Below are 25,417 nucleotides of genomic sequence, written 5' to 3'. Positions count from 1 at the left end.
CTTCATAGCTGGAAACAATAATCTTGATGAGGTAAACTATTATGATTTGACCATTGAGGATTTGCATGTTATTATTGATGATCTCACTTTAAACACATCAAAACTGCTTGATAAATACAATAAATGTAGATCTGAAAGAGATATATTAAGAGCTGAAAATGAATTTTTAAAAGAAAAAGTGAAGGAAACTGAATGTGCTTTGGACATCATTGAAGAAAACAGATTTCTAAAATCTGAACTTGAAAAATTAAAAGGAAAGCACATTGTGGATCCTTCACATGAGTTAATTGCTGAAAATAAAAAATTAAATGATATGATTAAAAGGCTGAATGGTGACTTAGCAAAATTTGCTCAAGGTTCTAGTAACTTGGACAAATTACTTGCAAGTCAAAGACCATTGTTTAAAAAATCTGGTTTAGGCTACATAGTCAAGGAAGATGCATTTTCTAATATTTCCTCTATAAAGTTTGTGGCTTCTTCATCAAATACCAAAACCATACCAAACAAATCTGGTATTGAAAATGCTCCAACACTTGAAGAAAAATTTGATGAAGTATACACAAGTGAAACTGGCCCTTCACCAAAAACTGAACCGAGTTCAAACCGGCCAGGTTTGGGTTATGTTTCGAAAAATGAGGCTGTTTTCAAGAAACCACCATTTTACAACAAAATCTCATATTCGAAAGGTAAAAATGTTAAAAAAAATTCTGGTGAAAATGCTTTTGCAAAGAGGAATAACTTTAATAAAAATCAGTTTGTTAAGAGAAATGCATCTCCTCCAAAAACCAGAAAATTTCAAAACTTTAATCATTTCAAGCAATATAACTCACATCAGTTTCAGCAACACGCACGAGAAAATCATTGTGTTAATTGTAAGAAATTTGGTCACTCATATGCACAATGCTTCATTGAAAAGAGAGTTGTAGGAAACAAAGTCTACAATGTTGTTTGCGATTTCAATGCACTTGGGCAACCAAGATGGATTAACTTCAAAGGATCCAAATTAATTTGGATACCTAAGGCTACTTGAAACTCATCATGCAGATTTGCTTAGCATCCAAGAGCAAAAAGGACATGTGGTACATGGATAGTGGATGTTCAAGGCACATGACTGGAAGGTCAACCTACTTCATCAAACTAAATAAGTATGATGGAGGTTTTGTGACCTTTGGAGATGATGGTAAAGGTAAAATCATTGCTGTTGGAAAAGTAGGTAATGAGCAATCTACTTTCATTGATGATGTACTTTTGGTATGTGATTTAAAGCACAATCTTTTGAGCATAAGTCAGCTGTGTGATTTAGGATATTTAGTTGTTTTCAAAAAGCTTGAATGATGTGTTGTTAATGAAAAGACAAATGAAGTGATGTTTGTTGCCAAGCGCTTCAATAATATGTATTGACTTACTCTTGATGAACTAAAAGATCAAAATGTAGCTTGTCTTCACTCTAAAGAATCTGAAAAGTGGTTATGGCACAAGAGATTGGGCCATGCAAGTATGTTTCAAATAAACAAACTTGTAAAGAAAGAATTAGTAAGAGGTCTTCCTTTGATAAAGTTTGACAAAGACATCACTTGTGATGCTTGCCAAATGGGAAAACAAACAAAAAGTTCTTTTAAACCAAAGGAAGACATCTCTACTAAAAGACCACTTGAGTTGCTACACATTGATTTATTTGGTCCAACAAGAACTCAAAGCCTAGGTGGTAAACATTATAGTTTAGTAATTGTGGATGACTACACTAGGTTTGGTTGGGTTTTATTTCTTGCACACAAAAACGAAGCCTTTTCGGCCTTTGAACCTTTTTGCAAGAAAATTCAAAATGAAAAGGATTTGAAAATCTCTTTTATACGAAGCTATCATGGAACTGAATTTGAAAATAATTTGTTTGAATCCTTTTGTGAGGAATTTGGAATATCTCACAACTTCTCTTGTCCAAGAACACCACAACAAAATGGTGTTGTGGAAAGAAGAAATAGAAGCATACAAGAGATGACAAGAGCTATGCTTTGTGAGAGTAATGTTCCAAAATTCCTTTGGGCTGAAGCAGTTAACACAGCTTGCCACATTTTAAATAGAACAATCATAAGGAAATTTTTGAAGAAAACCCCTTATGAACTTTGGAAAGGCTACCCACCAAACTTAGATTACTTGCACATCTTTGGATGCAAATGTTTTGTTTTAAATAACAAAGAAAATTTGGAAAAATTTGATCCAAAGGCTTATGAGTGTTTGTTTGTAGGATATTCCACAACTAGTAAAGCATATAGGGTTTATCATCAAGATGCTAGAATTATTGAAGAGTCTATACATGTTACATTCTGTGATACTAACTTGGTACAAAGCATTTTGGAAGATTGTGATGCAGGAAATCAAGCTCAAAAGGAAGATGAAACCACTCAAAATAATGAAAAAGGAAATTCTGGTCAAACTGAACCAGAAACTGCAACTGCTGAAAATTCGAGAGACAATTCCATTTTGTCTTATGAATCTGAAGGAAATCCTGAAGGATGTGGCGTATCTGCTAGGGTTGCCCGTGAATGGGAAGGTCATTAATGGGTGCTTCATTGATTTCGAGTACTTTATGGAGGATGGCAGACCAGCTTGGGAGTGGTTTTAGGAGTTATTCAGTGAGTTGCCACCGCCGACTAAAGTCAAGCCAATGACAGTCCATTTCACATGGTTCCATGAAAAGTTTCGGGTTCTACCAGCCGATGCAAGTGATGATACTGTTCGCATATACACACGTGCGTACATCACGATGCTGCTATTCACCCACCTGTTTGGTGACAAGAGTGCGAATCGGATTTACATTCGGTGGTTGCCATTTGTCGCAAAGCTTGATAAGATGGACAGTTATAGCTAGAGTTCAGCTGCATTGGCATGGTTGTATAAATGCATGTGTCGAGTAGCCAACAGAAATGTCACCAATTTGGCTGGTCTTCTTCAACTGAGGCCGCATAGGTTTGACAATTTTACTTTTTCATTAGCATCCAGGTATCGTTTAATGCACTAAGTGTATCATTTGTTTGTTTCAAGTTATTAATCTAAACTCACCATAAGACTTTTCCCAATCTCCATAGATCTGTGCTATTGCCTTCTGCTTTACCAGCCAAACCTTCTTATAAGTAGGTTTGAATCTATAGATTACTTCTGTGGTTTGTTGCAATACCTTTATTGTAACTGAATCATCGGCTCAAACGAACGGAAAAATCCTCGCACAAATGACATGATAATCAAGCTGCCAGTGATTGCTTGAAATCGATATAGCCAAACAAGTGTGAGGTCCGTTGTACCTTCTAACTTCTCAGGTACCATTTATTACCGAAGTGTGATGCGAATCAACCACGTGCAACCTTTATCGAACTCCTTGCATCTCCCATGGTACCTAAGATGATTTGACTCTACTACTCTGTACTCAACTTCACGGCGGATGCTATAATTCTTTACACTCAACACGGCTTCTTCTTTACTCTGAAAATATTGGCCAATCTAAAATTTTATAGGAGCGATTCTATCATGCAATCCTTGACCCCCAAAGGTAGGATCTACGTCTGACTGTTGGCCGATGGCTTCCAAGTTTAAGGTTGAGAAATGTGAAGGATGTTGCTGCTATGAGTCGAATCTTGATGGGTCATGATGTGTAAGTGGATTGCTTCGAATATCTTTATCACTACCCCCAAGTATGTCAATAGGTTCTTCATCCTAATCTTCTCTTACATCGCATTTTCACCTAGATCCAATTCGCCCTCACCTGCAAAATCAGGAATTAGACGAGGTGAACTAGCCATCCCAACTGCAATAGATGGAGGTTCAACCAACGGACAAGCAGGTACAACCACAGGCATCAAAGTAGAAGCACCCCCTAACGAAGTCGATTGAGAATTTGGAGCTGATGTCCTAAAACTGTCGACACCATCTTCCAACTTGGCATACAACTTGTGTATTCTCGCTTCCGAAAAACTTTGCTGACAAAGAAACAAAACCTGCATATTTTCATTGGACTCTATCACAAATGTACCATACTTCACACTAGTTGACACAATAGCAATAGGGATATTGTAAAATAACTTCTTTACCCCTTGATCCCACACACCCCAAACTTTTACAATATACTGATTTTTAGCTTTGACAAGGTATTCGATGACAAGATAAAGACACTCAGTAATTCTCTATTAGTAAACTTAACATTGTGCCTTTTTACTTTTTTTTTTTTGAATTTTTTCAGAGTAATGCACAAGCTAGGAAACTCTCATCACTATCACTTGTAAAAATGATACTCTACTTCTTCACAATTGCCTTCCACTGGTATATATAGAGAATCCACATATACATAATCTGCCTGGTACATGGTGCAACGGATTACGCTAACCCCTGTTTTTTCATAAATCGCTAGACCCTATAGCAGTTTAGGCATGGCCCAGTTCCTTCAGAAACCGCAACACCCTGTAACAATTTCTGCATTGCACGAATTTCAACGTAATCCGCACTACCCTGTAGTGAATTACGTGCAAATTGTAAACCGCTACACCAAGTAGCAGTTTACATAGATTTAAAACAGGACAAAGATGTAACCTCTTTTAGAAAGTTGTAATTGCGTAAATTCAAAACCATTTTGATTTATTTATATAAATGGTCCTATTTTTAAATATTTTTTACCAAACCAAACATAATAATAAAAGTTAATTTGTCTGATTCTTTAACAAATTTGACACAAAAACTAATTTGTTTAATAAATAAAATTTTGACTAATTTAATCATTAAACTTTGTTATTAAAGACAAATTTTTTGCTAATTTTTCCTTGGATTTATTTAAAATATTATTCAATTTTATTTGTAGAGACAAGCATACATTTGCAGAGTAATCACAAGCGGCACCATTCACATTATTATTGGCCTAAAACCTTATTAGGTGCATCAAGGTACCATTTATTGTATCTATAATTATAATTATTACCCAACCTATATATTTTCAAGTGAAATTGAGTTGGCCATATTTTGGTGATTTATCAGGTCTGAATAATCCAAAGTGCCTCTCAATTTCAGCACCTTGCTTCTGATTCTCATCAAACATAGCAAACAAATAAGTCTCAATGGGTCCATTAGGCCTCTTTGGGGTCCCACCCTTAGCATGATTAATCAAATTCTTATAATAAGTTCCTGCATTTTGATCACTAGCTGCAACACCTCCTTGTGATGGCCAACCACTCTCAGACACAACAATCTTCAAATTAGGTGCATTCACTTTTTCAAGAGCAGCATAGAGAGAATCCAAAAGTGCATCAAATAAGCTTTTGTATCCAACTTCATTTGGATTTTTCTTTGTGAATAATGCATAGTCAAGACCAATGCTTTGTTGGTTATTAACATATGCAAAGTATGGGTAAATGTTTGCAAGAAGTGGTGCACCATTGCTTGATAGAAAGTTAATGATGGGTCTTATGTATGAAAGTGCATTGTTACTGAAAACACCATCTTTTGGTGGGTATGAGTTTCCCAAAAGGGTTGTGTCTATTGCTGTGGATACCTTGATTTGTTTTTGTAAATTGGCTGAAGAAATTGCTCTTTGGATGTTTTGTATTGCTGGTAGAACAGATCCTGCTGCACCATCACCTGTTGCATAAATGGTTTCAACATTCACCAAAAATATTAAAATATTATTTTTTTTAGATTTATATATATATATATAAATTATTTAGTCATCCAACGTCCAAACTTAACTAATGTAAAGTTTTTTTCACTTCATCATGGGATTCAAATTCAAACTTCATCATTTCTCTTGCTGAAATAGTTAGAACTTTAAGTTAGGAGCAATTTTATTCAACTAAAAACAAGAATCTATTACATCTTGACCAACATATTAATGTAGTGAATCTATAAATGGTATAAAAAAAACTAACATTTAGATAGTCAATATATATTAGCTAACTTTAATATTTAGGGTTTAGAGTTAAAAAATTTATCATTTAACATCTAAAATTTTAGATAAATGAAATAATTTAGAAAAAATGACTAATGTTAACTGAAAGAAATTGATTAGTTAGCATTACTTGTTAAAAAAAAAGTTTATGCTATTTAAATTTACAAAAATACTATTTGTACACTAAAATCAGTCACTAAAATCAGTCACCAATGTATTTGTATATAAATATATGTATGATTTAATTTATTTTTAATATGTATTTATATATTCCAGCATGTATTTTATACTGGTGGCTGACTTTGGTGACTGATTTTAGTGTACATGTAGCATAACTCTTAAACTTAACTAACGTGAAACTTTATAATTTAGAATTGACTTAACATTCTAAGGTTATTACCTGGGTGAACTTCGTTGCCTACTGCGATGTACTTGAACTTAACGGCTGAGGAGTAGGGTTTGATGTATTTGTTGACCCAATTATTGGCTGCGTTTGCATTTGTGAGGGATTGGAGTTGGTCATTGGGGACACCAATTATCACTTCTATGTTTGATCCTCTTAGGGCTTGAAGGGCTCCTTCATCTGGATAATATAACCGTATTTTGCTTATTCTGTTTGATTTGTATAGATTTATCACATCTTGCTTGCTTGGTAAGTTGTTTCCATTTCCACCATAGCATACACCCACAGATTGTGCACCTGTTGTGTCGTATATTATTAATTATTAAGTGTTGAAGCACACCCAAATCACGATAATCAATTATGATATATATACACTAAAAATTAGTTATTAAATCATCAGTTACAATATATTTATACATTAAAAATAAATTAAATAATATATATTTATATATAAATACATAGTAATTAATTTAGTTGTTAATTTTTTTGTGAATGCTACACAACCCCTCTAAAATAACATGTAAGTTACCATTTATTATGTATCACATTGTAATTGGTCATTATCTTAACCATAGTTGGGGCGCCAATGTCATCGCCATCTACTGCCCTCCTACACAACCTCTCTTCTCAGTATAGCCAGCGCCTCTTTTTTGCCATGGATCACTTCTTACCCACATAATTAATTGTTAATTTGGTTATTAAATTTTTTTATTAAAAAATATATTTTTATTTAATTACGTGATGGAACATATATTTATATGTAAAATATAATATAATAAAATAAATCTATTCAAAGTATTTAAAAGTATAATTAAAATTATGAACATACAAATATAATAATAAAATTTGTACTCCAAACAAATAAACATATTTTTTTATCATACATATATTATTTAAAAAAATAAATATATTATTAAAATTAATAACAGAAATTTAAAATGATAAAATTCAACTTTTTTACCGTATTTTTTATAGTATTTTTATTTTTTTAATTTTTAATTTATTAGTACTTTATTATTTAATTAATAATTAAACAAATTATTTTTATGAAATTTTATTTTTTGTATTATATTAGAGAAGAGACCAATATAACAGTTTAAAAAATAAATTGTATAAATATTTAAGAGATAAATATGAAAGTAATGTTTAGTTTGGTTATTAAATTTTTTTATTAAAACAAATCTTTATTTAATTACATGATAGAACATATATTCATATGTAAAATATAATATAATAACTCTATTTAGAGTACTTAAAAGTATAATTAAAATCAGAAAAAACATATTTTTTATCGTACATAAATTATTTTAAAAAAAAATAAATTGTTAAAATTAATAACACAAGTTTAAAATGATAAAATCTAACTTTCTTACAAGTATTTTTTATAGTATTTTTATTCTTTTAATTTTTAATTTATTCGTACTTTATTATTTAATTAATGATTAAATAAATTATCTTCATGAGAAATTATTTTTTGTATTATCTTAAAGAAGAGACCAATATAACAGTTTAAAAAATAATATAAAAATAATTTTTAAATAAAAAATAGATAATATTAAAATTTTTAAATACAAAAGTAAATTATATAGATAGATATTTAAGAGATAAATATGAAATACATGCCTAAAATAAATAAAACAGATAAAAATAATTCTCAAGAGTACTCCTATTTTGTCTGTTTTATTTATTTTAGGTATGTATTTCATATATATCTCTTAAATATTTATATAATTTATTTTTTAAACTGCTATATTGGTCTCTTCTCTAATATAATAAAAAAATTTTCATAAAAATAATTTGTTTAATTATTAATTAAATAATAAAGTACTAATAAATTAAAAATTAAAAAAATAAAAATACTATAAAAAATACGGTAAAAAAGTTAAATTTTATCATTTTAAATTTCTGTTATTAATTTTAATAATATATTTATTTTTTAAATAATATATGTATGATAAAAAAATATGTTTATTTGTTTGGAGTACAAATTTTATTATTATATTTGTATGTTCATGATTTTAATTATACTTTTAAATATTTTGAATAGATTTATTTTATTATATTATATTTTACATATAAATATATGTTTCATCACGTAATTAAATAAAAATATATTTTTTTAATAAAAAAATTAATAACCAAATTAACCATTAATTATGTGGGTAAGAAGTGATCTATGGCAAAAAGAGGTGCTGGCTACACTGGAAAGAGAAGTTGTGTGGGAGGGCAGTAGATGGCGATGACGTTGGCGCTCCAACCATGGTTAAGATAAAGACCAATTACAATATGACACATAATGAATAGTAACTTACATGTTATTTTAGAAGTGGTTGGGTAGCATTCACCTAATTTTTTATATGCATAGAAAAAAAAGCGCAATATTAGAGTGTTTATTTAATTTCTGTGCATTCATTAACAGCCAATAATAAATGTATAATTAAAATATATAAACTATATTTTTTGTAATTTTTTTCTGAAAACCTAACCTATAGTTGTTTATTTTCTTCTACCATTAATAGAACAAAAAAAAGAGTTAATTTAACGTCTAAAACCAGGGAAAAAATACAAATAATACAATTATTTCAGACCTGTGAAGTGTACTAAAGTGGAGAACAATACTCCAACAAGCAGCAATAGGATAGCCATGCTTCTTGAAATTTCTCAACACTATTAATTGTATTGTATGAAAATTATAAACCAAACTCAACACTCCCGATATGTCTCTTTTGCTCCAAAATTCGTACCTCTATATATAGGGCTAAGGTGGTGGCAAAGGGTTGGCATGAATTGATTTGGATATAAGTAGATGCCAAAGACTTTAATTTTAGTGCCCCGTCAATCACTCCATGGAAACTATATGCTAATTAAATTTATGTCTCACTTTGAATTGATATATACAAATTTATTCTATAGTTCCGTATAGTACCGATGACTTTAATAAGTAGGAAGCAATAATAATACGAAAATGTTTGGAACACATAATTTATTAGGAATTAAAGAGAGTTTTTTTTTTTTTGCTTTTTTAATATATTTATTTTCTTATTTTATATATAAAATTATGAATATTAAATTAAATAAGATAAATTTGTATTATTTTTTCCTTAACATTATTCTAATAATATATGACACATCCATTAGTGTAGTTCATTGTGTCATTCAGCCTAACACGAAGGAATTGAAATGTTCCAACCCACTAAAACTAGCCACAATGTGTAAGCAATCAAATTCAAACGTCACTAATTTTTGTTCACTTAGCTATGTAGTCAACAAATTAAATTGACATGCATCCTTTGCATTTATATGTACTAGGTCGAATAGTCGCATATAAAGACACGTTAACACATTAGAATTTAGACGTTACATCTTCCCTATTATGCGGGGTATGCTAATGTTGAAAGTTCAATCTTATGGTGGCTGTGTAGGTACCATTTTTTTCTTCAAATCGATCATTAATAGTGGTATTTTCACTCTTAATTATTAATAAAATAATGCAAATATGTGTATAAGAGATTATATTTTCACACAAAATGTGGAAAATTTATTGACTCATAGCTGGTTTTATATGGACCCAATCTCTTCTCAATATATCTTGATGTTAACTATTCAAGAAAATAACATAAAATAAAAAAAAGACGCAGATGTAACATCTCAATTCTTTTGAGTAATATTTATTATTCAATAATTAATTAACTAAATATATATATAATATTAAATAATGAACATGATTAAAAAAAATTGAGATCTTATAACACATACATAGAAAAAAAAATGTATAGGTTAAGATGCTTACTTCAATACATATTATAAGTAATTAAGTATACATAGAATGAGAAAAAACAAATAGGTGAATTTCTCTTTTTATTTTTTTGTTTTTTTTTTCTCTGTAATGAATACACTCTATGCACTGATTGAATATGTATGTGAGTCTTTTACATAGATTAAAATTAGGATAAAGAACAAAATTGTGGCATGGATTAGGAATTTAGGCTGTATGAAAGATTTCGTTCAGACTTCATCTTCATTGAACAAGTTCATACATACATACATATATACATATATATATATATATATATATCCTTGAAATTAAAGGACATATATATTATTAGATTAAACTAGACAAGAAGAAGGTGGCACAATCAAGACAACAACAAAAAAAAGTGGCACACTTGCAAAATCTATAGAAAACCTTAGATATAAGGTTAAACTCTATTCGAATATTAGCAATTTTCTCAATCAATAAGTTAATCAAAAGGTAATAACTTTGGAAAACATGGCCATGAAAATTGACATTTTTCATGAATTGGCCACCACAGTCACCAATAATGCTTCCCGATCGATGATCATAATGTTGGGCTTCAAAAGAACTTGCCGTAGTCTCAATTCAAATCTACTTCGAAGCCTAATCTTGGATTTTCTAGATTGTTTATTTACTTGAGAAAAGGCCTTATAAACAAACAGAACAAGCTTAAAGATGAGTTTAATCACTTATTTTATAACTTTTACCAACCATTTTATGTTTAATCAAAAAATAAATACTTTGAACGCCTAATACTCGAAACATATCACAATATATAGTTTTTATTTATTGGATTGCAAGTTTACAAATTGTATATAGTACATTACATTATTGATCTGTTTTTGCCATGGGCACAAGTACTATTATACCCTTATTGTAGTTCTAGACAGCACAAACACAAACACAATGTTCAATCGAAGGTAAAGGTAAAAACTAACTGTGGATTTGTGTTCATGTAAAGTTGATATTTGAGAATTGTTAGATAATTTAATTTATCTAATAATTTTCAACTATCAACTTCACATAAAGATCTGTATATAAGTCTTTACTTCAATTGAAACTAAGTTGATACTTAGGTGACTGATCAGGATTAAACACGCCAAAATGTTTCTCAGTTTCATCACCCGTCTTCAAATCTTCATCAAACATAGCAAACAAATAAGTCTCAATTGGTCCATTAGGTCTCTTAACAGTTCCACCCTTAACATGATTAATCAAATTCTTATAATAAGTTCCTGCATTATCAACACTAGCAGCAACACCCCCTGCTGATGGCCACCCACTCTCAGACACAACAATGTTCAAATTATTGGCGCCTAATTTCTCGAGCGCCGCGTAAACAGAATCGAGTATTGCGTCGAACAGATTCTGGTATCCAACATCATTGTTACCTTGTTGAGTGAACAGAGCATACTCAATACTAATGCTCTGTTGGTTTTGAGCATATGAAAAATAAGGGTACACGTTTACAAGAAGTGGTGCACCATTTTGGACTAAGAAATTCACGATTGGCTTGATGAAATTCGATGCTGAATCGGTGAAAACACCGTTGCTTGGCGGGTAAGAATTCGTTACTAGGCCGGTTTGAATTGCGGTGGAGACTTTGATTTGATTTTGTAAATTTGCGGAATTAATTGCATTCTGAATGTTTTGCATTGCGGGGAGAATGTTTTGTGAGTTAGAGTCACTGGGGTCGACTTCATTACCAACGGCTATGTATTTGAATTTGACATCTGAAAAGGCTTTGATATTTGTGTTGACCCAATTAGTGGCGGTTGTGGAATCAGTGAGGGATTGAAGGTTGTCATTGGGGACATCAAGGATTAATTCTATGTTTGAACCTTTGAGGGCTTGGAGGGTTGCTTGATCTGGATCATATATGCGCATTCTCGTGATTCCATTTGATTTGTATAAGTTTATCACTTGTTGCTGACTTGGTAGGTTGTCTCCATTTCTTCCATAACACACTCCAACTTGTGCATCTGCAACCCAAAAATGAAAAATGTGTGATTTTCATTTGTGACAGTTTTTTAGTGACACATTAAAATTGGTGGCAAATAGGATGAAATGGTTGATTTAAAATCTAATATTTAATTTATATTAATTTTTACTTCAATTTTTCAAACAAATTTTAACATAGTTTAAAATTTTTTTCTAAATAAAAAATATAATTATTTTACTCCCTTATATTTTTATTTATGTTTTTATTTTTTGATTATTGAAAATAAAAATTGATACAAATAAAACGCTAAAATTGAAACTCCTTATAACGATTAGATACGAAACATGGGAAAGAGAAGGTTTTTATGTTCATTTTAATTAAAAATTAGATAATTCATCCAAAAATTTAGTTACTAAATTAATTATTTATATAAAATATATTATATATACAAAATACACATAAAAAATGAATTAGTAATATATAAATTTATAAAAATATTATTCGTATACTAAAATCAATTACTAATGTATTTGTGTATAAATACATATATAGTTTAATTTGCTTTCAATATATATTTGTATTCTAACATATATTTTATACTAATAGCTGACGTTGATAACTAATTTTGATATAAATATAATATAATCAATATATTTATATTAAAATACATAATGACTGATTTGATAACTAGTTTTTAAATTCACATAGCATTTTTGTAACGCATAATAATGTATTATCACACCATATTTTGTCATATATAGACCACATTATTTGAGAAACCATAAATAAAAAAGTAAATGAGGGTGAGAAACTAATATACCTGCAAATTGCACGGAGGAAAAGATTCCAATAAGAAGGAATATAGCAGTCATGGAGGTTTTATCCATTATATATCTCTACTTAATTATTGTATGTGAAAGATATATAAACGAATTCTTAACAAACACTAATGCTCTGAGTTGATCCCTCTGATCATCTCTCTATCTCTATATATATTTGCATGCAAGCTGGCTAAGTGGGAAAGAGTCCACACAAGTTGGGTACGTCACAAATTAAACAAACAGTAATGAGAATTGATTTTTATTGTCTTTTAAATATTTTCGTTAAAAGAAATTTTGTGACCGTCAATCACGGAGCAAAGAAACAAATATATGAGAATTGATGAAGGGCATTCTGTTCAACTTGAAGAAGCTCAATTTTGTTCACTTATAGCGCAGTCAATTAATTGAAACGACTTGCTTTGTATAATTGCATGAATTAATCAATTGTGCTACTAGATGGAGCTAGCTAGGTCGAATAGCGAATAGTCGCATACGTGTTAAACAAGGAGCAGCCAACTTATATTAATAAAAAGGATATATTATCAAAACACAGTATCTATAAATTTATAAGGCTAACAAAAATAATTTTAAAAATATTAATAATAGATACACTTTTAACGATTCAAATATGATAAAAGTAATAATTTTTTTTTTTTTTATAAATGATAAGTATTTTTTGTATCTAGCAAAAGTATATATGGTTATAAATGTTAAGTTTTAAAATTTTAGAATTTGTCAATCATATCTTTTGAATTATTTTTTAAGTGATATAAATTTTCGAATATCATTTTAACAACAAAAATATTATATATATAATTAATTATCAAATTAATTATTATATATTTATCTATATATTTATATATATATATTATTAATTTAATTTATTTTAAATATATAATTTATATTTTAATATATAATTTATATTAATAACTAATTTTAGTATACCAATAATATAAAAATATATGTTTTATCCATACTAAAAATTAATGACAATATATTTAGTGTTTTATATATTATATGTATTTTATAATATATTATATATAAATTACCAATACATATATGTCCTCACCATAGCTATTGTTTGGCTAGGGGTGTGCATGGCCCTGTCCGATCCGAAGATCCGGTCCGATTCCGAACACTTTAGAGGCTATTTTGGTGTGATTTTACTGGGTTTAGGGTTAGGTAAGGGTCTCAAAAATAGACTCGGTCATTATTTCAGGTCGGTCCAGGTCATGTCTCGGGCCACCTGAAGTCGGCTCGGTCATCATACACAATTAATATTTTGTGTTATTAGTGATGGATGATGGCTATTCTTATGTGGAATTTAAGTATTGTAAGTCTTAATATTTTGTGTTATTAGTTATTATAAGACTATAAGTTAATGTTTTATGTTTAAAATGCATAAGATTTTAGACTAATGTATAATATTGTGTTACTTATATTGATTTAAATATTTGGTGTTATTAGACAATATTAGTATTGATTATCGTTATGCTTTAATTTTAGAAAAGAGTTGGTTCTTGTTATATTTTTCTAAGTGAATTTTACCATGTCAAATAATGGTCGGAGTCTTGGAAATTTGGATATTTTTACATGCTAGCTTATAAGAAGGTATCAAGATAATGTAGTGTTAACGGCTCGGTTTTCACCCGATTTTTACCCGGTATAATCGTGACCCAAAAGTGTATAGATTTCATCGGATCTAAGGTTGGATTCGGGTCTAATAAATAGGTCCGATATATATTTTGGAGCGAGTCTGAATCACATCAAACCCGATTTCACCCGGCCATGCACACCCCTACATTTGGCCATACTCGTGTTCAAAGTTCAACCCTTAATATGTTAGCCGCCCCCGTCACTCTCCTTTCAACCACAATAATGACAATAGTATTTCCACCCTTTATTGTATTGATTATTTAGCACAACCTTAAGAAAAAATAGTAAGATGCAGAATGTAGTGCTTCTCTTGTTTCTAACTAAATGTTTACTTTTAATTCATTTACTTAGATTAAAAATATTTTATTAAAATGTATTGCAATATCTATTATCTATTATTAAAATCAAATTTTTTAATTAATAGCATAACTGACGTCACATATTTTTAAAGATATTTTTTATTTATTTTATTTGATTGAAATAAATATTAAATTACTTAATGTTTTATATAAATATATTAATTATAAATAATTAATTATATTAATGATTTTATTTAACTATAATAAATAAATTGATTTTATTTTAATTTGCTTTAAATTTTTATCTTATATATTTTGATTAATAATTTTTAAAAGTATTATAATCAATTATTTATTTGATTTGATTCAGTTATAATTAATTTATGGTGTCAATTATTTAATTTAATTAATTTAAATATATGTCGTTTAACTTAATTTATCGTCATATTAACGTTTGAATAGTTGTTTACCAAAAATTTTTCCTTATTTTTTTCTTGATCTTAAATATTTTTATTTTATATTTCATATTTTTATTCATTGTTTATTTTTTTTATGTTAGTATCAAATCTAATATTTTTATTAATATTTTTCTGTATTTTATTATCTAATAATTATATATCCACTATCAATTATATGATCGTGAATATTTTTTCAATTTATTAAAAAAACACAATTTTAATCTTTTCAAATTTATTTTATCTATTTTTTTTCATAACTTATTCACAATGAAAAAAATCATATATACTAAAACAAAATATCATTTTTATATTAATTGCTCTTTCATTCTCAGTAATATCTTTTTTTTCTTCTATTATCCTGTTGAAAAGAGTTTTTGCTCTTCCAAATTTAGGAATTATCTTAATAAAGTTGTAGAGAGTTTTTGCTCTTCCAAATTTTTGTTCATCCTCCTATTTCGAGTTTCTAATGTGTCTCGATGGTGGGGAGTGTTCCTCCAAGAACTCGGACGCTCAAGTTAGCATGGGTCACAAGAAAAACTAAATTAAAAATCATACCTTAGTGCATGTATTTGAAATAGTGCATATATTACGAGGTTATGATGTTATAAGCTTCTCTTATGTGGGTTTCTCTTTTCATGAACTACTCTCATCATAAGATGTTTGATGCCTTATTGTGGTCTCCTTTGATATGATGCTCTTAGGTCTATATATAGTTATTGTTGTAACATTATTCTCCTTTAATAGTAGAATGATAGTTAAAATGTAACAATTAATCTCATAAATTTGAGTTATTAGACATTAGAATGAGTTATGAGGAGTTAATGTCCTCTTTATAACATATGCTTTGAAATTCAAAATAATACTTAATCATCAAACCGATTTCTTCGAACTTTTATACTCTTGAACCCGGTTCTTAGTATTGGCCTTATAGAAATATTCTAGAACAAACCCTCAAATCCGGTATTTTTTTTCTTTTTTGAGTTTCAGATCTTAATTCAAGTGTCTCATCCTTTAAGGTAGAATATTGCTTTTAATTTTATAATTAAGTTCTTTCTGATGTAAAAAATGTTAGAGTTAATTGAATATTTTTTCACAAATTAAAAGTATTCATAATTATAAATCTAATTAGATATTTAATCGCATAGATTTTGAAAAAAAATATTCTATTAATTTTAATATTTTTTATATAAAAATAATTTAATTATAAAATTAAAAATAATATAAAAAATTAATTAAAAAAATATATAATGATCTAACTAAAAATTTAACGAAACTATAAAACCATCGGAATAATTAAATCCCAACCTTTCATATAACACATAACAATAATTGTGTAGTTAACAAAGAGTGTTTAAAAATGAGTCAGTATTTTCTATATTTTTAAAAACAAAATAATACATATGTATCCCTGTTAAAAAAGAAGAGTTGTACATGTGTATTGAGAATATTAGGGGCCTTTGGTTTGGCCATTCTGTCTTGATAAAATAATTTCATGCCCTAATATCACATCTTTGGATACATTTCAACTTTATCATGCCCACACCTCATGTTAAAAGGCTAAATACTTTATTACTTTTTATTTATTACCTGTTTATAAATTTTTTTAATAAATATATAAAAAATATTTGCACCTCATTAATAATTTTTAGATTCATTTAAATTTTTAATTCAATTTTAATTTTTTATTTGTTAACAGGCTTATTAGTTCATAAATTTTAGATTGGACTTAAATATCTAAAAAAGTTTCTCACATATCACAAATCATATTCAAGTTAAATAATTACAATGCAAAATGACCTGATAACCATAGAGACTCTGTTTCTGTCTTTAAGATAGTGTTTGGTTGATGTCCATGTCTCATTTAGATATGGACACGGTGACACATGTCTGCTGTTTGGTTTAGTGAGACAGATTTTTGATGGACACGGGAGGACACAGATGGACACGGAGACACTAAATTTGTGTACCTCCAATTTGATAAGACACTGAGACACAACTTGTGAGACACTAATTTTTTACTCTTTTACCCTTATTCAATTTTTAAATTTTTAAAATTTGTCCTCTTATCTCTTCAAATATTTCTTTTTTTACTTCCTTTTTTTTATTTTACAACTAAATTTGTTCTCCCGTTTTTTTCAAAAAAAAATTATACATTTAATTTTTTATTTATTTAAATTTTTAATTAATCTTTGATAAATTTTAGGTTTTGGTTTTCTATTTTTTGTAAAAAAACTGTATATTTAATATTTGAATGATAATTTGAGATGATATTAAAAGAAAAAAAATACGAAAAGAAATAAAAATTTAATGATAATGACATGTAGAAGTGATGGGTGTGCAGTGGTGTTGATAAAATTGTGGTTAAATGAAGGATAATTCAGTCTTTTTCAAATATTTGTGTCTTGTTCATTATTTTTACCAAACACAATACATAGACACAAATATTTTATGTCTATGTCTTTAATGTTTGTGTCTTTTTGTCTATGTCTCATCCTATACATCAACCAATCGGAGCCTAAGTGTGCTACTTATGACAGCAAAATAATGTGTATTTATATTAGGATTTTAGGAAGCTCTTGTTGATAATTATCAGTAAGAAAAGTATAGGGAATTCCGGGCTTTCTTTTATCGTATGCTATGAATTATTGCTAAAATAATTTTTTTCATCATTTTCATTCCCATTTTAGTTAAAAACGTGAAGGCAATGAAAGATTCTTTCGTTCAGCAGGGAAAAAATAAATAAATAAATAAATAACATTGAGGCCAAGTGTTTGTATTTAGAAAATATAATAATTAAAGTGAAAATTCAACTGCACTCAACTTCACGTGAAGTTAATAACTGAGAGTTATTAAATGAAAATTTAGTCAAATAAGTTAAATTATTTAACAGTTTTCGATTATCAACTTCATATGAAATTGACTACACTTGAGTTTCTACCATTCGAGTAAAGCCAAGTGGGCAAAAATATCCTTATTTTGCAACTTATTTTTGTATACATATAAAATTTTAAATAAATAAGAGTTACAAAAAACAGAGAATCAAATGCACTCAAAGTACAATCACATGCATGCAACAGTTTCAACTTTCAATTGAAAGTGATTTGGTACTTAGGAGATTTGTCTGGTCTAAAGAGACCAAAGTGTTTCTCAGTTTCAGCACCTTTCTTCAAATCTTCATCAAACATAGCAAACAAATAAGTCTCTATTGGTCCCTTAGGCCTCTTTATAGTTCCACCCTTAACATGATTAATCAAATTCTTATAGTAAGTTCCTGCATTTTGATCACTAGCTCCAACACCCCCTTGTGATGGCCAACCACTCTCAGACACAACAATCTTCAAATTGGGTGCATTCACTTTCTCAAGAGCAGCATAAACAGAATCCAATATTGCATCAAACAAATTCTGGTACCCAGCATCATTTTTCCCTTTTTGAGTAAACAGTGCATATTCAAGACTAATGCTTTTTTGGTTACCAACATAGGAAAAATAAGGGTACACATTTACAAGAAGTGGTGCACCATTTTGAACTAAGAAATTCACAATTGGCTTTATATATGGTAATGCAGGATCACTAAAAACACCTTTATTAGGTGGGTAAGGATTTGTTACTAGATCTGTTTTTATTGCTGTTGACACTTTGATTTGGTTTTGTAAATTCGCCGAATTAATTGCTTTCTGAATGTTCTGCATTGCTGTGACAACATTTTTTGATAAAGGGTCACTAGGTTCAATTTCATTGCCAACAGTAATGTACCTAAATTTGACACTTGGTGAATATGGTTTAACATTTGTGTTGACCCAATTTGTGGCGGTTTTAGAATCTGTGAGGGATTGAATCTTGTCATTGGGGACACCAAGTATTAATTCTATGTTTGAACCTTTGAGAGCTTGTAGTGTTGCTTCATCTGGATCGTATATTCGCATTCTTGTGATTCCTTTTGATTTGTATAAGTTTATGACTTGTTGCTGAGGTGGTAGATTGTTTCCATCTCTTCCATAGCATGCACCTATTTGGGCTTCTGCATATTATAAATCATAATTAAGCAAAAATTATGTGATTATTATGTGAGCATGTTGTGAGTGATACAACTGATAAGTATGTCAAATTGGTAATAGAAGTTGCGTTATTTCTGTATTCTGCATAGTCAATCATGTTACGTGTATATATAAAAAAAAATCAATCATTAAATTAATTACTTATATATAAAATATATATTAAATATAAAATATATGTAAAAAATATATGAAATAATACATGTATATATGCAGAGATAGGAATTAGAAATTTGAAATTAGGTTAAGTAATTAAATGGAGTAGTAGTTTAAAAATTTTAGAAAATTTTTTAGTATTGGAATAGTTTTGTCCATCAAAACTTATCTTTTATAGATATAATATTAATTTTATTTTTTTATAAATAGATTTATCAGTGTACACAAAAAAAATTGATAGTTCACTCTAAATTATATATTTACAGAGTTAAACAATCACACTCACTCATAAATAGAAAACAAGATACACCCCAAATAAACAAATACCAAATTGTAAATTAGGTCACTTCCAAAAATAAAGTGAGACATCAATTATGAGTTATTTTTAGCAAAAATATTATTAATATACAAAAAATCAGTCACTAAACTAGTAATTATATATTTATATATAAATATACATATAATATAATTTATTTTTAATGTATATTTTATATTATAATATATATTTTTTTATTGATAACTGATTTTGATTATTGATTTTATTGTATACCTAATATAGTTATACTTCTATAATTACTTTCATTTCAAACACTTTAACTATGATTTGTATACAAGAGAGAAAAGTTTTATCTATAACAAAATTTTCAAAAGAAAATCTAAACATATAAATGTAAATATTTTTTTTTTTGGGATATAAACCACTAAACTAGGACTAAATTAGAGGAAGAAAAGTAATTTATTAGCTATTAGCAGACTTTTAAATGGAATTTCGGTTTATAATAAATTAGTAGTTGACTTATTGGACTGGAGGATATCGTAGACAATTGAAAAAAAAAAATTAGAGGAAGAGAAAGATATATGTATATAGCAGCAGTATTGATGAGATCACCTGTAAATTGTAGTTGAGGGAAGGATAAAATTATTCCAAATAGGAACAATATAGCATTCATCATGGCACTGTTAACTCTTCTTGAAAGAAGTAAATCCATATATATCTCTAGTTATTAGTTAAGTGAAAGATCAAACCATTTGCCTTTGCTCCTTATATATACACACAAATCTTCATCTTCGACCTAGCTACGTGTAAAATTCTCTCTTACATTTGGTAGAAGTCTATTTGTTCTGTTTATATTTAAATGGAGAATATTTTAATAATTACAAACACAACAAGGCATTCATATTTAATTGAAAAACAACCAAACAAATGTCATACGTATAGAAACTTCTTACATTTATATAATATATCCACAGAAACTAATCCTTTGTACTTTTACTACACCAAAAATTCCAAAGTCCGCAAGAGAATTCAGTATCTAACTCTAATAAAAAAAATTATGGAAATACAGAAGATTACTATTTTTTACCATTATTTTTTATCGTTAATCCAATTTTTTTATTTTAATAATTTAACAATATATGTTAGTTTATATTTTTAAATATTAATAATTAACTATATATTGACAAAAAATAATAAATTTTATTGACTTTATTCTAATATTTTTATTTGAATATATATTTTATATGGGCGAATAATTTTTTATATACACCTAATATAATTGTATCGAATGTATATTTTAATTAATATATTTGCAACAATTTACTATATTTCTTTATATTATTTTGAAGAAAATAAATAAACCAAAATCTTGAGTTGTGGAAGTTGAGTTAAACCATCTTTGAAATTTATCTGTTATTAATTTCTTAAGTGCTCTACTAGTTTAAGAAGGGTATTTGTTAGTAGAGTAAAATTTCAAAAATAACAACAACAAAGCCGGGTCGATTACATGAATCAAACGATGTTATTGAGTTCTGTCATATATATTATGTATACAGAGAGACTGTTTACATGTAAATCTCGTTCGACCACCTCATAGATAGTTTTCCTAGGTCTTCCTGCCTTTTACCCATTGTCCATCTTCCATTTCATCCACCCTCTTGATTGGGTGTTCGGTCTTCTTCTCACATATTCAAACCACCTGAGACGCAATTCTACCAACTTTTTCACAATTGGTGCTACTTCAACTTTCTCTCTTATATCTTCGTTCCTTATTTTATCCAATCGCGTATGACCACTCATCCATCTCAATATCTTCGTCTCTACCACACTTATCTTATGTTCGTGCTCCCTTTTGACCACCCAACACTTCGTACGATAAAGCATAGCCGGTCTTATAGCAGTGCGATAGAATTTACTTTTAAGTTTTAAAGGTACTTTTTTGTTACATATAAAACTAGGTGTACTTCGCCATTTCGACCAACCTGCTTGGATCCAATACATTTAATTATTAAAATTTTAAAATATATAACTTTTTTGTTGGAAAACTTTTTAATTTATAATATTCTTAACAAATGTCTTTTAGAGTATTCTTTAATAAAATTCTAAAAAAAATTCTACTAATTAACCTCGTGAAATCTTTTTATGTTTTATTTTTTAAAAAATAATAGCACTGAATGCTTTGAAAAATAAGAATTGATCTTGAATCTTAAAATAAAAATTCCTTAAAGTAGTTGTCAACAAAACCCAAAAAAAGTTTGTTTTTCATTCTCTAAAATTTCATTGCTACTTACAATGTGTTTTCATTTTATTCATCCATGAGAAATCAAGTGTGATTAGTCATGGTGTTGGTCTTTCTTTTGAATTTTGATTCCTCAATCCTAATTAAGTGACTCTGTTTTTGCGCAGCCGTCCTAATCTTCAATGTGAAAATTATATTTGTTATTACTGTTAGATACATTTTTTTTCAACGGATTAAGTTAGAAAGTTCTTTGTTTGAATTCTAATTACAAACAAATATACGATGGATTACTAATACAAGATACTGACCTGTTAATGTCCAGAAAAGATATAGGTTCATTTCAATTTTTTCTTATCATTTTATTCAATTTGAAATTGAATTATACAATTTTTTTTCGCGTTTTTACGGTTTGAATGATTTTTTTTAAATTATGGTTGTTTCCTTTATCATTACATTTTCACAAGATTAAATTAAATAAAATATTCAGTCAAATTCTTAGAGCAATTTTTTGGAAAAAAAAGAAAAATGATAATAAGTTAGTAGGAATATATTTAACTATTTATTATTAATTATTCATTTATTAATAACAAATTTTTAAATAGAGTTTAAATTCACGACAAATTAGATCTTAATCTATCGGGCTGAAAAATACCGCAGAAGCGAAACAAAATATTTATTATCACTTGAAAAAAGTATCAAGTAGTGGGCAATACATTCAGCTAAAGACGAGTGTCAGTGCTAAGTGCTAACACCCTTAATACAGAGATAGATGATTATAACAAGAAAAATAGTTATTACATGAATCATTTTTCTTGTACTTAATTAAAATTTATTCCTTAATAAGACAAAATGCAAAACAATAATAATATCACTAATCGCTAATGACCATATTACAATAGAGAACACATTTTCAATTGAAACTGAGTTGGTACTTAGGTGACCGATCTGGATTAAACACACCAAAATGTTTCTCACTTTCATCACCCGTCTTCAAATCTTCATCAAACATAGCAAACAGATAAGTCTCAATGGGCCCATTGGGCCTCTTAACAGTGCCACCCTTAACATGACTAATCAAATTTTTATAATAAGTTCCAGCATTCTCAACCGTTGCTCCAACGTTCCCTCCGGCAGAAGGCCAGCCACTTTCCGACACAACAACATTAACATTGTTGGCGCCTTCTTTCTCAAGAGCGGCATAAAGAGCATCCAATATGGCATCAAACAAATTAGTGTACCCAGCATCATTCTTGTCTTGTTTAGTAAACAAAGAATAGTCTAAGCCAATACTTGGGTTATCTTTATAGGCAAAATAAGGGTACACATTTGCAAGAAGTGGTGATCCGTTACTCACTAGGAACTTTATAATAGGCCTTATGTAATTAATCGCGGCGTCACTGAAAACGCCGCTATCTGGTGGATAAGCAGGACTAGCTACTAAATCTGTTTTAATTGCCGTTGAGACTTTAATTTGTAAATTAGCCGAATTAATTGCGTTTTGAATATTCTGCATTGCTTGTAAAACATAATTGGAATAACCATCGTTGGGTTCCACTTCGTTACCAACGGCAATGTACTTAAATTTGACATCTGGCGAATAGGCTTTGATATTGGTGTTGACCCAATTAGCGGCGGTTGTGGCGTCGGTAAGGGATTGGAGTTTGTCTTTTGGAACATCGAGTATGAGTTCTATGTTTGAACCTTTGAGGGCTTGGAGTGTTGCTTGGTCTGGATCATATATGCGCATTCTTGTGATTCCATTTGATTTGTATAAGTCTATCACTTGTTGCTGAGATGGTAAGTTGTCCCCATTTCTTCCATAACACACTCCTACCACAGCACCTGTATGCATATACATATAAGAGTGTAAAAATTAATTCTGACATAAAATTCACGTGTAATTATTTTTATATAAAGTTAATATTTAAAAATTATAAGATAATTTAATAAATTTGTTTAAATTATCGTTTAATGATTTTTAATTATCAATTTTACATAAAAATATGTATTAAGTTTTAATAAAGACCATTATAAATGTGTTAACAAAGAAGAAAAAGAGATAATTTTTTATTGAAAATTAAAGTTTTATACTTTTCAATAAACTTTTAAAATATTAAATGTATAAAAAGTATCAAAAATAAATAACTTTAGTGTCCTTAATTAACAAGTGTCTTGTTAAGTGTTGGTTTCTCACCCACCATAGTTTAATTAAAAAATATTCAAAGGAAAGTCTAATAAGCATATTACACTACTCTAGCTTGCGTTAAATAATTAAAGTAAAAGAGATAAACCGTACTATGTACCTGTAAGTTCTACTTGAGTGAATGATAATATTCCAAGAAGCAGCAATATGGCAATCATGGCGTTGTTAGTATAAAGCAAATCTTAGTTTTAATACTCTGGATTCATACCCTTAGCTCCTTAGTTAGACCCCATATATATACACACAAATTAAAATGATACATAATGTTGAGGAGACAGGAATACCCTACAATGACAAAGAAGGTTTTGGCCCCGTCAAATACTCCAAAGTCCAAACCCCATTTAGATTTTATGTTTGACGAAAAATTCCACACCATTCTCCCTCCTAGCTACGTGTAACGTGTACAATAATGCCACACATTTTGTACTAGTCTAATTCTATCAAATAACGTAACCCCAAAGAAAAGTTAGGCGTATATTTTTGCTCTAATGCATGCTATATATGTACCCATTATTTCTCTCTAATTAGATTTAAGTGTTATTTGTAAAATTGTGTACGTATAAAGAACGCAATCCACCACTACTTTTCAAAATATTATAAATGTTAGTAAATAGAGAGAAATTGTATTTGTATAACTCGTTAGTACATTATCAAATGCATAATTCTTCAGTATATATATAAAAAAGTATTTTATGTTTCCAGATTTTTTTATATCATATTTAATACCAAAAATTAAAAGTGCATATATTATACAAAATGTACACAAAGTAATCTAAAAAATATTTAAAAATATCAATCTTATTATTTTTTTTAGTTGTCCACGGTATCTCCCAACCCGATAGGTCAAGTACTAATCCGTCGCGGATCTGAGCTCCATTTAAGGGTCTGCTGCTGGCCAATAAATCGCTGCATGCACAAGGCATGATTCGAACCCCCGACACTTATTTAAGCGGATAAGACCACTCGACCAACCCAAATTGGTTATTATCAATCTTATCTTAATACACTGAAAATTTGATATGCTTTGCACCTTAATTAGACCACCAATTCTTCCTCCAAGCCCAAGCTACACGAACAATTCCACACATTTATTATAAGTCTAGTAGTTCTATCAATTTAAAATAACTTAACCCAAAAGACAAGTTAGTTTTTTTTCCCTCTCTTTTTCGGGAGACAACAAATTCTAAGTTGG

General features: G+C 28.8%; 4 protein-coding genes across 4 annotated transcripts; all 4 read right to left on the bottom strand.

Annotated features, from left to right (window-relative positions):
• Positions 1–4,781: 4,781 nt before the first annotated feature.
• LOC107629566 (glucan endo-1,3-beta-glucosidase) lies at positions 4,782–9,089 on the bottom strand. Its single transcript, XM_016332382.3, has 3 exons — positions 8,912–9,089; positions 6,321–6,620; positions 4,782–5,613 (listed from the first exon to the last, which is right to left on the bottom strand). The coding sequence occupies exons 1-3, from the start codon at positions 8,967–8,969 to the stop codon at positions 4,973–4,975; spliced, it is 999 nt and encodes a 332-aa protein (XP_016187868.2). The 5' UTR covers positions 8,970–9,089; the 3' UTR covers positions 4,782–4,972.
• Positions 9,090–10,889: 1,800 nt separating this feature from the next.
• On the bottom strand, positions 10,890–13,119 carry LOC107629567 (glucan endo-1,3-beta-glucosidase). Its single transcript, XM_016332383.3, has 2 exons — positions 12,882–13,119; positions 10,890–12,101 (listed from the first exon to the last, which is right to left on the bottom strand). Exons 1-2 carry the CDS (start codon positions 12,946–12,948, stop codon positions 11,170–11,172), a joined length of 999 nt encoding a protein of 332 aa, XP_016187869.1. The 5' UTR covers positions 12,949–13,119; the 3' UTR covers positions 10,890–11,169.
• A 5,132-nt stretch (positions 13,120–18,251) lies between these two features.
• Positions 18,252–20,610, bottom strand: LOC107629565 (glucan endo-1,3-beta-glucosidase-like). The gene is made up of 2 exons (XM_016332381.2): positions 20,396–20,610; positions 18,252–19,316 (listed from the first exon to the last, which is right to left on the bottom strand). Exons 1-2 carry the CDS (start codon positions 20,493–20,495, stop codon positions 18,382–18,384), a joined length of 1,035 nt encoding a protein of 344 aa, XP_016187867.1. The 5' UTR covers positions 20,496–20,610; the 3' UTR covers positions 18,252–18,381.
• A 2,064-nt stretch (positions 20,611–22,674) lies between these two features.
• LOC107629569 (glucan endo-1,3-beta-glucosidase-like) lies at positions 22,675–24,484 on the bottom strand. The gene is made up of 2 exons (XM_016332384.3): positions 24,326–24,484; positions 22,675–23,864 (listed from the first exon to the last, which is right to left on the bottom strand). The coding sequence occupies exons 1-2, from the start codon at positions 24,381–24,383 to the stop codon at positions 22,933–22,935; spliced, it is 990 nt and encodes a 329-aa protein (XP_016187870.1). The 5' UTR covers positions 24,384–24,484; the 3' UTR covers positions 22,675–22,932.
• Between the last annotated feature and the right edge of the window lie 933 nt (positions 24,485–25,417).

Source organism: Arachis ipaensis, chromosome B3 (genome assembly GCF_059453495.1).
Source record: "Arachis ipaensis isolate K30076 ecotype BB chromosome B3, ASM5945349v1, whole genome shotgun sequence".
Classification (NCBI taxonomy): domain Eukaryota; kingdom Viridiplantae; phylum Streptophyta; class Magnoliopsida; order Fabales; family Fabaceae; genus Arachis; species Arachis ipaensis.
This window is presented reverse-complemented; position numbering and strand designations above follow the sequence as displayed.

Coding starts and splice junctions, on each gene's coding strand:
- LOC107629565 (XM_016332381.2), bottom strand. CDS start 20,495: ATGGATTTACTTCTTTCAAGAAGAGTTAACAGTGCCATGATGAATGCT. Junction 19,317..20,395: donor CCCTCAACTACAATTTACAG/GTGATCTCATCA, acceptor TATAATATGCAG/AAGCCCAAATAGGTGCATGC.
- LOC107629567 (XM_016332383.3), bottom strand. CDS start 12,948: ATGGATAAAACCTCCATGACTGCTATATTCCTTCTTATTGGAATCTTT. Junction 12,102..12,881: donor TTCCTCCGTGCAATTTGCAG/GTATATTAGTTT, acceptor TTTGGGTTGCAG/ATGCACAAGTTGGAGTGTGT.
- LOC107629566 (XM_016332382.3), bottom strand. CDS start 8,969: ATGGCTATCCTATTGCTGCTTGTTGGAGTATTGTTCTCCACTTTAGTA. Junction 6,621..8,911: donor CACTTTAGTACACTTCACAG/GTCTGAAATAAT, acceptor ACGACACAACAG/GTGCACAATCTGTGGGTGTA. Junction 5,614..6,320: donor AGGCAACGAAGTTCACCCAG/GTAATAACCTTA, acceptor TTTATGCAACAG/GTGATGGTGCAGCAGGATCT.
- LOC107629569 (XM_016332384.3), bottom strand. CDS start 24,383: ATGATTGCCATATTGCTGCTTCTTGGAATATTATCATTCACTCAAGTA. Junction 23,865..24,325: donor CACTCAAGTAGAACTTACAG/GTACATAGTACG, acceptor ATATGCATACAG/GTGCTGTGGTAGGAGTGTGT.